This window comes from Grampus griseus (assembly GCF_964374135.1).
Source record: "Grampus griseus genome assembly, chromosome: 3".
In the NCBI taxonomy this organism is placed as follows: domain Eukaryota; kingdom Metazoa; phylum Chordata; class Mammalia; order Artiodactyla; family Delphinidae; genus Grampus; species Grampus griseus.
In genome coordinates, this window is record NC_139019.1 from 75,108,424 (window position 1) to 75,124,592 (window position 16,169).

Genomic DNA, 16,169 nt, shown 5'->3' on the forward strand with positions numbered 1-16,169 from the left:
ATTCTCACATCTCTCCTTCCAATGAATTGAATTCCTTTACTTCACAGTCATCTTCCACAGTTCAAAATTTAGAAACCTTTTAATCAGACACACAAAAACCGTCCAATACATAAGCAGCTGTATTATGTCTAATATCCATTTTCTCCTTCTATCAGCTCAGATCATAAAATGCCATCTAACATCTATATATCATTTTAAAGACTTCACATACTTTACCTCACTTGACCATCACAGCCCTATACAGTAGTAGCATGTGTTATCATCTTCACTGTCTTTGAGACAAGGAAATAAGCTCAGAGAGGTAAAATGGCCCGCCCAAAATTAGACCTTAATAGTAAAGTGGGGTTAATAAAATAAATTTATTCCCCAATACCTAACTCAGTACTCTTTCAAAATCCCCATACTTTTATTCTATGTGCTATATAAACTCTAAAACGGTGTACCCCCTCTCTTCATTACCTTATAAAAAGGATAAACTCTTCTGAATACAGAAATATGCTTTGGCTTTGACCAAAATGTTCCTTTGAATGATAAAATGAACAACTAAACAAATACGCATTGCTCAAACTTCTCCTCTGTCAACTGGAGAACTAGATTTTTTTTTTATTTCATTAGCATTGAGAAGACACGTAGAAAGAAATTGTCAGAAATTATTTTTCTGCTTTGTAAAAGGAAAACAATGCTATATAACTGCATTTTACAGAGACTGGGTTCCAAAGGCAGTAGATTAGGCAAAAATCAAGTATAATAAAACATTTCCATTGAAAATCCCTTCAATCGCCTATAAAACACAGTACAACTGAATTCTTATAACCTAAATACATATCAGATGTAACACAACTGTTTTTTCTAAAACATGCCTCTGGTGATTAAAGTGATTTAGCAACTAGAATTCTAAACTTCAACAAAGCATATGCAGTAACTGGATAAAAATACCATTTTATACCCCAAAGAATTGAAAACAAAGACTCAGATATTTGTACACCCCTGTTCACAGCAGCATTATTCACAACAGCCAAAAGGAGTAAGCAACCAGTTTCCATAGACAGATGAATGGTGTGATGGTTAATTTTATGTGTCATCTTGACTGGGTGCCCAGATATTTGGTTAAACATTATTCTGAGTGTGTCTGTGAAAGTGTTTCTGGATGAGATTAACATTTGAAACTGTAGACTGAGTAAAGCAGATTGCCCCCCACCTCCAATATGGATGAACCTCATCCAATCCATTGAAGGCCTGAATAGAAGGTGAGTAAGACAGAATTCCCACTCTCTGTATGACTGTCTTCAAGCTAGGACATCAGTCGTCTGCCTTCACAGCACAGGCTCTGAGGATTTTGGAGGAAAGCCTTGCTATCCACTGCAGGTAACTACTCTCCTTTTGAGAAATACCTCTTGGCCTGCTACTGGGCCTGAGTAGAGACTGAACACTTAACCACGGGCTACCAACTTACCATGTAGCTGTCCATCATGAACTAGGTGTTAACTGACCCACCAAGTCATAAAATTGGGTCTGTACAATAGCATTCCATCATCAAATGGAAGTGGTATGTATGTGATCAGGACTGAGTAGGCCCTGAAGACGAAAGTAAGTTACATGAAGAAGTGGCCCAAATGCCTATGGTCTCCACTGCTGCTACACAGCCTTCTATCCATCAGTGTGCACCTAAGCCCTCATCAGTTGACAGAAGAAGAAAAAACTTGAGTCTGGTTTATAGATGGTTCTGCATGATATTCAGACACCACCCAAAAGTGGACAGTTGAAACATTAGAGCCCCTTTTGGGGATATCCCTAAACGACAGTGGTAAAGAGAAATCTTCCCAGTGAGCAGAACTGAGAGCAGTGCACCTAGCTGTTCCATTTCTTTGGAAAGAGATATGGCCAGACATGTGATTATATAATGATTCACGGGCTGTGGCCAATTGTTTGCCTGGACAGTCAGGGACCTGGAAGGAACACGACTAGAAAATTGGTGACAAGGAAATCTGGAGAAGAGGTATGTGGATAGACCTCCCTGAATGAGCAAAAGATGAGAAGATATTTGTGTCCCAAGTGAATGCTCACTACAAGGTAACCTCAACAGAGGAATATTTTAAAAATCAAGTGTGCAGGGTGATCCATTCTGTGGACACCAGTCAAACCTGTCATCACCCAATGAGCTCAAGAACAAAGTGGCCATGGTGGCAAGGAAGGAGGTCATATGGGGGCTCAGTTAATATGAACATCCACTCACCAAAGCCAACTTGGCTACAACCATAGCTGAGTGTCCAATTTGCCAGCAGCAGAGACCAACATTTCGTCCCCAACATGGCACCATTCCCTGGGGTGCTCAGCCAGCTACTTGGTGGCAGGTTAATTACACTGGATCACCTCCATCATGAAAGGGGCAGCATTTTGTTCTTACTGGAATAGATACTTTCTCTGGATACAGACTGGCCGTCCCTGCACTCAATGCTTCTGCCAAATCTGCTACCCGTGGACTTACAGAAGGCTTTATCCACCATCATGGTATTCCACACCACATTGTTTCTGATCAAGAAACTCACATTACAGCAAAAGAAGGGTGGCAATGGGCCCATGCTCATGGAACTCACTGGTCTTAACATGCTCCCCACCATCTTGAAGCAGCTAGTTTGACAGAATGGTGGACTGCCTTTTGAAGACTCAGTTACAGGGCCAGCTGGGTGGCAGAACCCTGCAGGGCTGGAACAAGATTCTCTAGAAGGCTGTATATACTCTGAATCAGTGTCCAAAATACAGTGCTATTTCTCCCACAGCCAGAATTCACAGGTCTAGAAATTAAGGGATGAAAATGGGAGTGGCACTACTCACTATTACCCCTAGCGAGCAAGGAAAAAGTGTCCATTGTCCATTCTCCTTATTCTTCTTTTTTTTTTTTTTTTTGTGGTACATGGGCCTCTCACTGTTGTGGCCTCTCCCGTTGCGGAGCACAGGCTCCGGACGCGCAGGCTCAGCGGCCATGGCTCACGGGCCCAGCTGCTCCACGGCATGTGGGATCTTCCCGGACCAGGGCACGAACCTGTGTCCCCTGCATCGGCAGGCGGACTCTCAACCACTGCGCCACCAGGGAAGCCCCATTCTCCTTATTCTTATTCAACATAGCATTGGATGTCTTAGCCAGTGCAAAAAAGCAAGACTGAAAAGGAAGAAATAAAACTGTCCAACTAGCAAATGACATGATGGTCTACATAGAAAATCCCAAGGATCTACCAAGAAAACCCCAAGAACTAATAAGCGACTTCAGCAAAGTCACAGAATATAATATCAACACACAAAACTTCATTATATTTCCAGAAACTATCAGTAAACATGTGACAATTGAAATTAAAAACACAATACCATTTACAATCACTCTAAAAAAATTATAATAAAGGACTTCCCTGGTGGCACAGTGGTTAAGCATCCGCCTGCCAATGCAGGGGACACGGGTTCGAGCCCTTGTCTGGGAAGATCCCACATGCTGCGGAGCCACTAAGCCCGTGTGCCACAACTACTGAGCCTGTGCTCTAGAGCCCACGAGCCATAACTACTGAGCCCGGGTACCACAACTACTGAAGCCCATGCGCCTAGAGCCTGTGCTCCACAACAAGAGAAGCCACCGCAAGGAGAAGCCCACACACTGCAACAAAGAGTAGCCCCCACTTGCCTCAACTACAGAAAGACTGCAAGCAGCAATGAAGACCCAACGCAGCCAAAAATATATACATATATATATATAATAAGTATAAATCTAGTAACAAATGTGTAAGACTTACATGATGAAAATTACAAAGAATCAATGAAGGAACTCAAATATCTAAATAAATGACAGACATTCCATGTTCATGGACTAGAAACCTCAATATAGTAAAGACGTCAATTCTCACATTCGTCTATAGGTTTAAACACAATTCCTATCAAAATCTCAGTAAATTATCTTTTTGTGGTTATAGACAATTTTACTCTTAAAATTTACACGGAAAGGCAAAGGACCTAGAAAAGCCAAACAATTCTGAATAAGAATCAAGTGGGAAGAATCATTCTAGTCAATTTTAAGACTTACCATTTAGTTCAGTAATCAAGAGAGTATGAATTAGAGAAGAGACAGACACAGATACATGGAACAAAATAGAACACCCCAAAATAAGCCCACCGAAATATGTCCAATTTATTTTTGACAAAGGTGAAGAAGTAATTCAATAGCAGAAACACAGTCTTTTTCACAAACAGTGCTGGTGCAATTGGACATCAATAGGCAAAACAAACAAACAAACAAACAAAAAACCCTGACCTAAATCTCATACCTTACATAAAAATTAACTCAAAATGCATCATTAGTTTAAATGTAAAATCTAAACTATAAACCTTTTAGAAGAAAACATAAGAGAAGATCTTCACAAAGTAGGGCTAGGCAAAGAGTCCTTAGACATGACATCAAAACCATAATCCATAAAAAAAAAAATTGAAAATAGGACTGTTTTAGGGACAAAGTTTTATTCAGTTTGTCAATTTGTTCTAAAATACACTTTACTATGCATTTGCCATTTTATCTTCTAATATTTTCAATTTGACTCCCTCATTAGTCATTTCAAGCTCATGTGTGCTAAGCATTGTATTCCTATTGTACCAATGAAGAAAAAGATTTAGAGAAGTTAAGCAATTTGTTTCATGGTGAGTGGGAAAAAAATGAGTTTGAATCCAGATAGTTCTATATTTAGACCCTATCCATATTCTTTTAATGTCACTGTACTAACTCTAAAATCCAGAAAAATCCATCTGATCTCTTACATACTGCTTGTGGAAGTGTAAATTGGAACCACAACTTGAGAGATCAAATTTTCGCATTATCAAGTAAGGTTGAAGATGCACAAAAGCTATCTAAGTGGAAACCCAGCGAGTTTATTTAGATGGAAACACACATGTCCCTTATCCTCCTTCCTAAATTAACCATTATTCTGAGTGTGCAAGTCATTCTCAGCAGCATACATACATGCAGTAAAACCATCTATAGAGTTGTCTATAACTGTCTCCAATTCCTCTTTTCCCATTCTCTACTGAAGTTCTCCAATACGACTTTCATTTCCATCAATTCACTGAAAAGCTCTTTGTGAAGACCATCAATAACCTCTACACTGTCAAATCCAAAGTTAAATTCTCAGTCCTCATCTAAGCTGGTTTATAATCATTACTAAAGTAATTACTCTCATTTTCTTCACTACGTGTTCAGGATCTCTCTCTTGCTCCTAGGTCTCAGCCTATCTTACTAGAAATTCATTTTAAGCCTCTTTTGCTAGTTCTTCCTCATTTTCCTGACCCTAAGATCGAGATGTCCCACGGTTCAATCTTCAGACCTTTTCTCTTTCTGGCTACAGTGACATCCCTGGTGATCTCAATTAGGACCATAACTTTAAATATTACCTCTATGCTAATGATTCCTAAAACTTTTATCTCCAACCCAAATGCCCTCAACTCTACACTCTACTTCTCCAGCTTGATGTTTAAGTGGCATCTCAGTTTAATATTTAATATGTCAAAAACTTAATGCTTGCTTTCCACCATCGCCACCACAACCTGCTTTTCCCGCACTTTTCTTAATCTAACTTTTCTTAATCTCATAAAATATCCCTAGAGCTAATGCCACAAAGACAATACAGGATCATTATCCTAACCTAGTATGACATTTCAAACAACAAAAATATGGTAAGGGCACTAGTCTTGACTCAAGAGACCACTAGTGTTAGTTTTACTGTTAAATACATGACCTGGAATAAGAAAAGCATTAAGAATTCTTACATCTGTAAAATCACAGGATTTTATGATTTATTTACTGAGTACATACTATATCTCAGACACTGAGGTAGTCACGGTATACAAATAATTACAAATAGATTAAGTACTGATATTCTTATTTTAGAATTGAAATGAATGTAAGGTCACCTAAATATTCCTATACCTTCCTTAGGCACAATGAAAATATCCTGAAAAAGCAAATTAAGTATGTACCTTTCAGGGCTGTTGTCTTTTCTTTTTCATCTGGACCTCCCTGCTGGATGTGTGCCATGCTTATCCAAATTGGCAACAAAATTAAAGACCTCAAGGAAATAGACATCAATCTTCAGAAGACAGTCTAGAATGAATGAAAGCAATAAATTAAGCTCTACTCAATCCTACCTACTCCATGAGAAAGTCCTAGATCCTCCCAATTGGAATTAATCTCTCTATCCTGATTTCCCACTGCACTTTGTTGATGCCTATGCCGTAGTACTTATCATAGCCTGCCTTGCATTATAGTTATTTATGTATTTGTCTGGGTCACCTAACAGATTACAAGCCCCAGGATAAAGGTATCAACTTTTTGTCATCTTGATGTCTCTCATATCACCAAACACAACACTATACACACAGACACCTAATGCTGCTAAACTGAACTGAGCTAAACTTACTATTTAGGTGTAGTTCCCTATCATCTAATGTTCTTAAAAATATCTCCATGTAGTTTCTAAAACTTGACATTTCTTTTAAAATAAACTGTCAGCATGTCATGCACAAGGTCAGAATATTTTTTTCCCGGGACATGCAGACAGGCAGAAGGAGAAAAATACTTAAGGTAGCCATAAATTACCTCTAGTGTAATTCAAAATACAACTTTAAGGGAAAAAATTAACCTTTAAAAAAAAAAAAACTATGTCAAATTCTATGTCTGGAAGCCATACTCTATAAATGGCACTCCAGTAAACAATCGTAATATAAACTTACGATTTATTAAAATCTAATGCTGCTCTGCCTTGGCCAAAAGGAAGGCATTTAAACTATAAATAGTTTCTCCCAGGGTGCCCACAAACAGGGAAAAAAACCCAAAACACTATTCCTAAAGTTTAAAAGAAAAGAATGCAACACATACAGTGGAAAAAAATTAAATGAAATTAAAACAGTCAATCCATACTGTTAAGGAAATAACATAAAAACTGCGATAAACAAGATTGAATATTCTTCTGACTGATTTACTTACTACCCGAAAAGCAAACTTCAGTTTCCACTCAGAGGTATATTGTACAATTATCTTTAAAAACTGAGGCATTTTTATAATTAACAGAGTAGAGCAGGAAATGCTTTAAAATAATAATAATAATACTTAAAATAATATTTTTAAACTATGAACATTCCCAGCGTCATAAAGCAATGCTGCCCTTATCTCAATTCTAACTGTAGGTGGGGTAGTATAAGAGGAAGGGCCCTCTGGCTCTACTACTAACTAGCCATGTGTCCTTGACAAATTATTTAACTTCTCTCACTTTCCACATATGTAAAATGTAAATGATAATCATGCTTCCCTCATGGTGTTACAATGAGGTTAAATGTAGAACATTTAGTATAGTGCCTGATGCGTAATTAAGTGTCCGACACATGCTGGTTTATATTTTTTAAATGTTGTAAATGTATCCTAGCTTCACTACTTAATAACAGCTCTGTGGCCAGGGACAAATCACTTAATATTCAAAAATCTTCAGATTCCTCATTTATAAAGTGTAGCTCATATAATAGTGGTTGAGAAGTAATATTACAGAAGGTGTGTACAGCTGATCATTGCTATTACTAGTGGTATTACTGTTTCTCAATAATGTGAAGTTTCCTAACCTAGGAATAACTAAAATATGAGACTATTTTTGACTGGGAAAGCATTTTCACTTAGCATGGAAGTAGCTGTTGTTTTTCTTCTGTGAATAGGTAACTCAAAACTCTGTAAATTATACATGGATGAAATATGTCTATATTCCTTCAAGACACGTATTTTTGTCTATAGGGTGGGCAATGTGCAAGACACCAGGGTGCAATGGTGAGTAAAACATGGTCACGGCCCGGGTGGGGCTTACTCTCTCGTGACCAAATGAAACTACCAAATTGCCACAAATAAAATATATGAGACCCAGACTGATCATTACAACACTGTTATAAAAGGGCTTCCCTGGTGGCGCAGTGGTTGACAGTCCGCCTGCCGATGCAGGGGACACGGGTTCGTGCCCCGGTCCAGGAAGATCCCACATGCCGCGGAGCGGCTGGGCCCGTGAGCCATGGCTGCTGAGCCATGGCCGCTGAGCCTGCGCATCCGGAGCCTGTGCTCCACAACGCGAGAGGCCACAACGGTGAGAGGCCCGCGTACAGCAAAACAAAAAAAGAAAAAGCAATATTTGTAAGGGTTATCTATTTACATTCAGGAATTAGTTTTATCTGTCAAGTCCCACATGCTTGTGTACACGTTTCTCCAGCAACTCATTATCTACCATCTTGTAGCAGAAATGAAACAGAAATGTTCATGATGATAGAGATTCCATACAGTGCTCTTTGCTAACAATTCCAAAACCAAATTAACTATCTATAGGAGACTTCTTGCATTTTTTTACTCTATCCCTCTGCCAATTCAGTTTTCTTCTAAATGTAAACTGTTAGGTTATTTTTCACTGGCCTCAAATTGTCTAATTTCTAAACAGAACAATTTTTATTATTATTTCATTGTGATTGTTTCACTGAAGGCGAAATTATAAAATAGTTTTGATGCTAGAGTCATTTTCAAGATTCATATTTTAAAATTCTGGGGATCTAATGTACAGCATGGTGACTAAAGTTAACAATACTGTGCTGTATACTTGAAAGTTGCTAAGAGAGTAGGTCTTAAAAGTTCTCACCACAAAACAAAAAAAAACTAACTATGTGAGGTTATAGATGTGTTAACTAACCTTATTGTGGTAATCATTTTGCAAAACATACATAAATCAAGTCATCACATTATATGTCTTAAATACACATAATGTTATATGTCAATTATATCTCAATAAAACTTGATAAAAAGCTCTAACTGCTCTACAATGTTTAATAACACATTCCCCCTTTAAGACTTTGATCTTCATGAGGACAGGTATCATGACTGTCCCTAGCACAATGTCTGATACATTGTGGAGCTCAATGAATATTTGTCAAATTCACAAATAAATGAGTAAGAGATATAGGGAAAAAAATACAATTCACATTTTAAAGAATCATTTTTAAGACTCCCAAGATCAAATATCAATTAATAATCATTATGCTCATTTTATACAAGACAACCCAAAAACACACGTTGCAATTCACTGAAGTGATGATATATAAGTTAGGAGACTACTAACTATTATCTTTGACCCTAAACTTTATAGCAGCAGATACAAAGCAGGTAAGCATGAAGCAAACTGCCTATCGCCTTCTTATTCACTGTTAGATTTTTATCTTCTTGAGTTATTTTCCTTGGCTGTGGCACAGCTGGTGAAACTAAATCAGGAACATTATAAATTCTCAATTTAGTTTTCCTCATAAAAATTCAGAGTTATAACATGCATGACCACAGATAAACACTACTGCAAATGCAGCCAGCAAGCCGTTTGATACATTTGATGTATGTATATTAATACGTGCACTCGACATAGTTTATTTAGTATTATCTGATGGAGGTTAGGTTATAGGGAATAAAGTGGTGGAAGGTTTTTACTGATGTGAACTGTGACACAGTTGACATGCTGTATACTTCATGATAACCACTGCTGTTTAAATATGGTTTCCTAGAAATGGTTACAATATAAACTAGATTCAAAACATCTCAGTTTGCAATTTCATTCCGCAAACTACACAAAGCAATTATCATATCTTCTTCCTTTCTATGGTTCCAACAGAGAATCCACTATGTATAAATAAAGCTATAAATAACTTGTCATGTGTAATCTTTATCCAGTGAGCATTTCAAAACATGAAACAGTAGAATATTTCTTATTTGCCCTATTTGCTCAAAATATGGCATGAGCACTTATAAAATGTACACAAAGATACACAGAAGCCTTAGTTTCCTACATCTGTTTGTTTTTAGATAGGTATTAAATAGGACCTAGATATAGATTATTTTGCAACAGAAGGCCTTTCCACCTCACATTCTGAATGTAATGATGAAAGTACAAAACATATCACAGGACGAGTAAAATTGGGTTAAGTCCCTGGGACCCCTGGAGCTGGTTTGGTCCCCCAAAGAATCTATGCTAAGTCAGGCTCTGAAATCCAGCTCATGAAAGCTTACTTGCAATCAAAAACACAGTAATTGAACTGGTACCACAGCTTTAAGAAGAACCAAAACATCTACCCAAATTACAGTTAAAATATGCATGTTACTCAGAAGTCCCTCAACAGCAACGTTTAGTTCGTAACAATCCGGGACAGTTTATAGTTCTGAGTCAATAGTGTGAAAAATGTATGTTTTGGAGAGAGAGTGTGTGTGATAGTGTGTGTGTGTGTGTGTGTACAGACATATGGGCACTGGGGAAGAGGCTAAAGAAGAGTAAGGGCATCAGGCTGAAGAAGACATGGAAGACAAGGCCCAGGGTAATATGGGCTCTTAGTGCATAGAAAATGGTGGCTTCTACAGAGAATGTAATCTATATGTGGGTCAAGGTTTAGCTCAGGGTAGGAATATCTTGTTCCAATCCAAACACACCTAAAGTAATTCCTTAGTTTCTCAAGCAAAGTGATGTTTTAGGTTTGGGAGGAGAAATTCAGGTTTTTAGCCTCAATTCCACCACCTAGTGGCTGAGTGATCTTGAGAAAGTCACAACTTCTCTAACCTAAGTAATGGGAATAACAAAGAAAATAAGAGCACTTCCCTTTACAGGGGGATTATGAAGATCATATGAAAAAATGTAGACAAAAACATTTTACAAACTATAAATTCCTTTATAAATATTAGTAATCCACATAACATTAGAAATAATGTGGTTCCAATTACTACGTGCTCAAACGCCAAAAAGGATATTCTCATCATCCAGTTTATAGGAATGAGAAAATTTCAATGTGTATCATTTGGGTGAATTGTTAGAATAAACAATTAAGCCCCATAATAAGTACTTGTTGAGTTGACTTGGGTTTCCAAGACTATATTGAATATAATTATAATGGAACTTAAATTAATTTTTAATATAATTTGTTTATATGCTTGTCTAATCTTATTAAAATGTATGTCTGGAAAAGTTCAAGTATGTGAGTTCTACCTTCATTCAGATTAAAGTTGTGTCCAAAGAAGAACACTATTCCGACTATCTCCTAAATGCACATGTTACAAAGTCACCAAGTCCTTTCACATCCATTATCTTATTAGGTCACTGCCACAACTGGCTGATAGAGTCAAACTACTCAATTTCAACTAGGAAAATAATTCTAGTTTCTTTATCCTACAAAAGTTTTTCACTCTTGTGTACTAATTTATGTCATCAGGGAGTATTACAATTTGGAGTTTAGACAAGTTGGAGGAAGTTGATTACATATATACAGACAAAAGCTGTCCACCAAAATTGTCTCAACCTATTTGGTTTGCTATTCAGAATTAAGATTGATAAAAATTACTTCCCATCATAACAGAATACTCCTCAGCCATAAAAAAGAATGAAATATTGCCATTTGCAGCAACATGGATAGACCTACAGAATATTATACTTAGTGAAGCAAGTTAGACAAAGACAAATATTATATGGTACCACTTATATGTGTAATCTAAAAAATAAAACAAATGAATTGATATACAAAACAGAAACAGACATAGAAAACAAATTTATAGTTACCAAAAGGGAAATGGAGGGGGGGAAGGATAAATTAGGAGTATGGGATTAACAAATACAAACTACTATACATAAAATAAATAAGTGACAAGGATTTACTGTATAGCATAGGAAACTATATTCAATATTTGTAATAACCTTTAATGGAAAATAATCTGAAAATATATATATATATAACTGAATCATTTTGCACACCTGAAACTAACACAATATTGTAAATCAACTGTATGATAATAAAAAATTAAATAAATCAATAAAAAATGTAATCCCTAAATTGGAAACAAACTGAAACAAACTACTCATCAAGTTTGTTATACAACTATTAAAAAAAAAATTACTCCCCATCATTCCTCACAGTACTTTGGCAAATCAAGCATCTAAAAGAAAGAGTCAAAAGTTAAGGAATATCAAATACAAAGATTTTAGAAGAAACTAATATTGTACTACTGTGTCTTTTTAACAGGTTGCAAGCTTGGTAGTCATCTGGTTAGGTTTCATATTGCTTTCTGGTTAGCAAAAAGACAGAAACTCAACAAGGCTAGAGTGAAAACGTTAGAATATCTGCAAGACAATGCTAAAACTGAATCTAAGAAATTAAACATGGCTAAGACAATTCTTTAGATAACTCTCAATTTTGAAGCCCCACAAAAGAAAGAATAATTTAAGTAGACTTTTATGAAGTTTTCATAATATGGAACAGAAATAGCAGAGCTATGGCAGAGGACAAAATAATTCTCAAAAAGGAGATATGCTCAAAATTTCAGAAAAACAGGGTAAATCAAACAAATAGTATCTTTTATAGGGGTCAAATTAAAATGTCATTAGCTACTTAAGAGACTCTATGGTAAACATGAACAATAAAATATAGCTTATATTATGAATGTACATACCTCCAGGCCAAATTGACCAAGCAGAAACTATCTTCATAAGATTTAAAAGTAGCCAATACCATGAAATAACAGTGATAACATATTTGCAAAGCCTGAACCAAATTTTCTCATTCCATAAATACTCTTACTAGCATCTGTGCTCAACTTTGTGAACTCAAAGTTCAACCTGAATTTTAAATATAATATGCATGTTGTAGACACTAAGATGACCCGCCCTCTGCCCCCACCATGCCCCTTCAAGGGGAACTTGCTGCTCAGTAGCAGGGAGTACACTCAGCAAACAGCCTCAAGCTGTTCACCACTTAAGAGTCAGACTCAGATGCAGAGCACTGCCTCACTCAAGGTCATGACTTTCCCAGGTTGACTGACCCACAGGAGCTGACTGAACCAAGCGGGGAAACAAAGGCCCAGCCATTTCAGCCTGATGCAGGAGAAGCCTGACAGGCACTATTTGCTCCAGAGCTCACTGCCAGGTTGGCTGAGGTTCTGTCAGGCCTGCATTTAGTTCAACTTCTCCCTTTGACCAATACCGTTGTCCTCCTTGTTTTCACAAGTGTCGATCTCTAATAAACACCTTGCACTCCAAATTTTGTCTCAGCATCTGCTTCTGAAAAATCCAAGCTGCAACAATGTACTTTTCTAAATTATTTTTCTGCAAATTAAACAAAAAAATTCTGATGCTGAGACTTTATATATCCAGACTTTATATATCCAGAATATATAAAGAACACTAGCAACTCAACAATAAAAAGACAACCTAATTTTAAAAACTGACAAAGGATATGAATATACATCTCTCCAAAGAAGATATACAAATGACCAAAAAGCACAAAAAAGATATGTTCAGCATCATTAGTCATTATGAAAATGCAAATCAAAACCACAGTAAGATACCACTTCACACCCTATAACATGGCTGTTAGCAACAAGAAAAACAAATGCTGGTGAGAATGTGGAGAAATTGGAACCCTCATCCATCATCAGAAGAAATGTAAACTGGTGTAGCCACTCACGAAAACAGTCTGGCAGTTTCTCAAAATGTTAAACATAGATTTACCAAAAGACCCAGCAATTCCACTTCCAGCTACATACCTAAGAGAAATGAAAACACATGTCCATACCAAAACTTACACATAAATGTTTACAGAAGCATTATTCGTAATTGCCGAAAAGCAGAAACAACTTAAATGTCTATCAAGTGACAACTGGATACACAAAATGTGGTATATATCCATATAACAGAATATTACTCACTAATTAAAAAAAAGACTGAAGTAGTGACATATGCTACAACACGAACGACAATGAAAACATGATAAGCGAGAGAAAGACCACATAGCGTATGATTCCATTTATATGAAATGTCTAGAACAGGCAAATCCACTGAAACAGAAAGCAGATTAATAAAGAGTTTTGGGGAGTTGGGGTGGGGGAGAGAATGAGAAGTGATTGCCAGTGGGTACTTAAGTTTCTTTTTGAGGTGATGATTCTGATAGTCCAAAAGAGATATGTTTACATTGGAGCAGTATTCCTCACTGTGTATTACGTGGCTCTCTCTCTCCCATCTCTTCTTTAAAGCTACCATGCCAAAGGTCAAAGCACAGTCTCAAAAGGGAGGAGGCTTGACCATTTCATTCATTCTTCTCTTTTCCTTCCATGAAAACAAAATTGTTAAGTGGACTTCAGGCAGACTCACTTAAAGAACTTCTCTCTTCAAATGTCCCTATCATCCCTTCCACCAGAGCCAGGATGGCAACCATCTAGGCCTGCTCTATCGAGACATTAGGGGCAAATATATTATTTCCTAGGTATAAAAGGTGAACATTATATATAAAGTTTTTGTAAACCACAGTACTCTAGTCTAGCTTGTTCTAGTTCTGTGCATTGAGGATTCTCTGTTAATGATAATTTGCCTCCCTGGCCTGTCCCTATCCCTTACATACATCTTCCAGTGAGAATGCGGTCAGAGCACTGATTCACTTTGGTCATGATTTGTTAATTCTTTGGCCACATACCACCTAAGCGTATCCCAATTTTACCCAATTTCTAATAAGGACTGAAATTTGGTAATAATTGCCTTATTATTATTATTATTATTGCAACTGATCCCACACATAATACTAACTTACTTCAAAGTTAGAAATGTACCACATACTATAGGGAAAAATAAAAATGAAGGAGAAACTTGAGCATATAATCAAGCAATTTATTCTGACGCCTGGTGAGCTATACTAATAACACCAGCAATAAAGTTTAATGGCAAAGTTAAGCTTTGTGGAGACACAACTGTACTGTAAATAGGCATTTAAGTACCACTCATATCCAGTGTCTACTGACAGTGCACTGCTTATTGTTTATTTAAGGGGAAAGCATCTGTGAAGCCTGACTTTACCTAAATGTGTTAACAACTGGGAATGTTATCACTTAAGTGCCTTCAGAATGAATGATTTTTTCTTTTTTTTGGCTTCTAGACTTCCCCAATTCTTTATGAAGTGCTAATACTTTCTAGAATTTAATGTCTGTACCAAATTTCAAAAATGACCACATCCTGAGACCACCAGGTGATCAACTCAGAAAGACTTGGGAAGACTCTCTGTTGCTGTAATACTACAAATATCTGATGTTAAATAAAGAGAATTAGAAATGTGAAACTTCAAATCACCTTTCTAAACTACCGTATTAGTTACAGTGGCTATTTACTTTATACAGAAAACAAGAAATACAATTCATATTGTAACTTGACTAAATTAACAAAGGATTTGAGGCAGCAAAATTCTCTTATTCCAAAAACAAAGAGCTTTGAACCCTCCTGGCTTCCACAAAATATTTTTCCCCCACTAAAATAACCATCACTTAGCCACAGTATTAATTACAGGAAGTTAACTCTGTGGCACTAAAGTTGTCAGCACAAGGACACTTTGTGGAATGATAACCCATTTATATTATTAGACCTATACTTAAACACAGTATGACAGATGGCATTCATTACTATTGTCTACGTAAGCACAAAGTAGTAGAATCCTTTCCTATGATCATGAGAGTAAAGAATTTTACAACTAGATTTTTTTTTCTTTATAATTTTTTATTGAAGTATAGCTGATTTACAATGTAGTGTTCATTACTGCTTTACAGCAAAGGGATTCAGTTGTACATGTATATATACATTCTTTTCTTTATATATTCTTTTACATCATGGTTTACAGGTGCTTGCATTAGCAGCAGTTTGGCAGAATAGTTAAGGTCCTGGATGCTAAAGCCTCGCTTTGTTCAAACACCAGCTCTGCCGCTTGCCAGCTGTGGAAGCCACGTGGCTTAGTTTTCCCATCTCTATAAAGGACAAATAATAGCACCTACCTCATAGCATTGTAAAAATTGAATGAGTTCATGTGTGAACAGGGCTTGGCCATGTAGCATGAAAGGCTTAACTGTAAGTATTTCTTTTTGTCATTTCTTTGTTTTGTTTTTTAACTATCACTTTATTGGAGTATAATTGCTTTACAATGGTATGTTAGTTTTTGCTTTATAACAAAGTGAATCAGTTATACATATACATATGTTCCCATACCTCTTCCCTCTTGCGTCTCCCTCCCTCTCACCCTCCCTATCCCACCCCTCTAGGTGGTCACAAACCACCGAGCTGATCTCCCTGTGCTATGCAGCT

General features: G+C 36.8%; 1 protein-coding gene across 3 annotated transcripts in view; it reads right to left on the reverse strand.

Annotated features, from left to right (window-relative positions):
• The window catches only part of ARB2A (ARB2 cotranscriptional regulator A), a 419,560-nt gene that overhangs the window by 382,954 nt on the left and 20,437 nt on the right, over positions 1–16,169 (reverse strand). For 2 of the 3 annotated variants that reach the window (XM_082651758.1, XM_082651757.1), the window contains exon 2: positions 6,004–6,127. The exons of the other annotated variant lie outside the window; for it this stretch is intronic. In XM_082651758.1, the coding sequence (XP_082507884.1) occupies positions 6,004–6,109 (106 nt within the window). In that variant the 5' untranslated portion in view covers positions 6,110–6,127. The remainder of the gene's footprint in view (positions 1–6,003; positions 6,128–16,169) is intronic. 3 annotated transcript variants of the gene reach the window in all.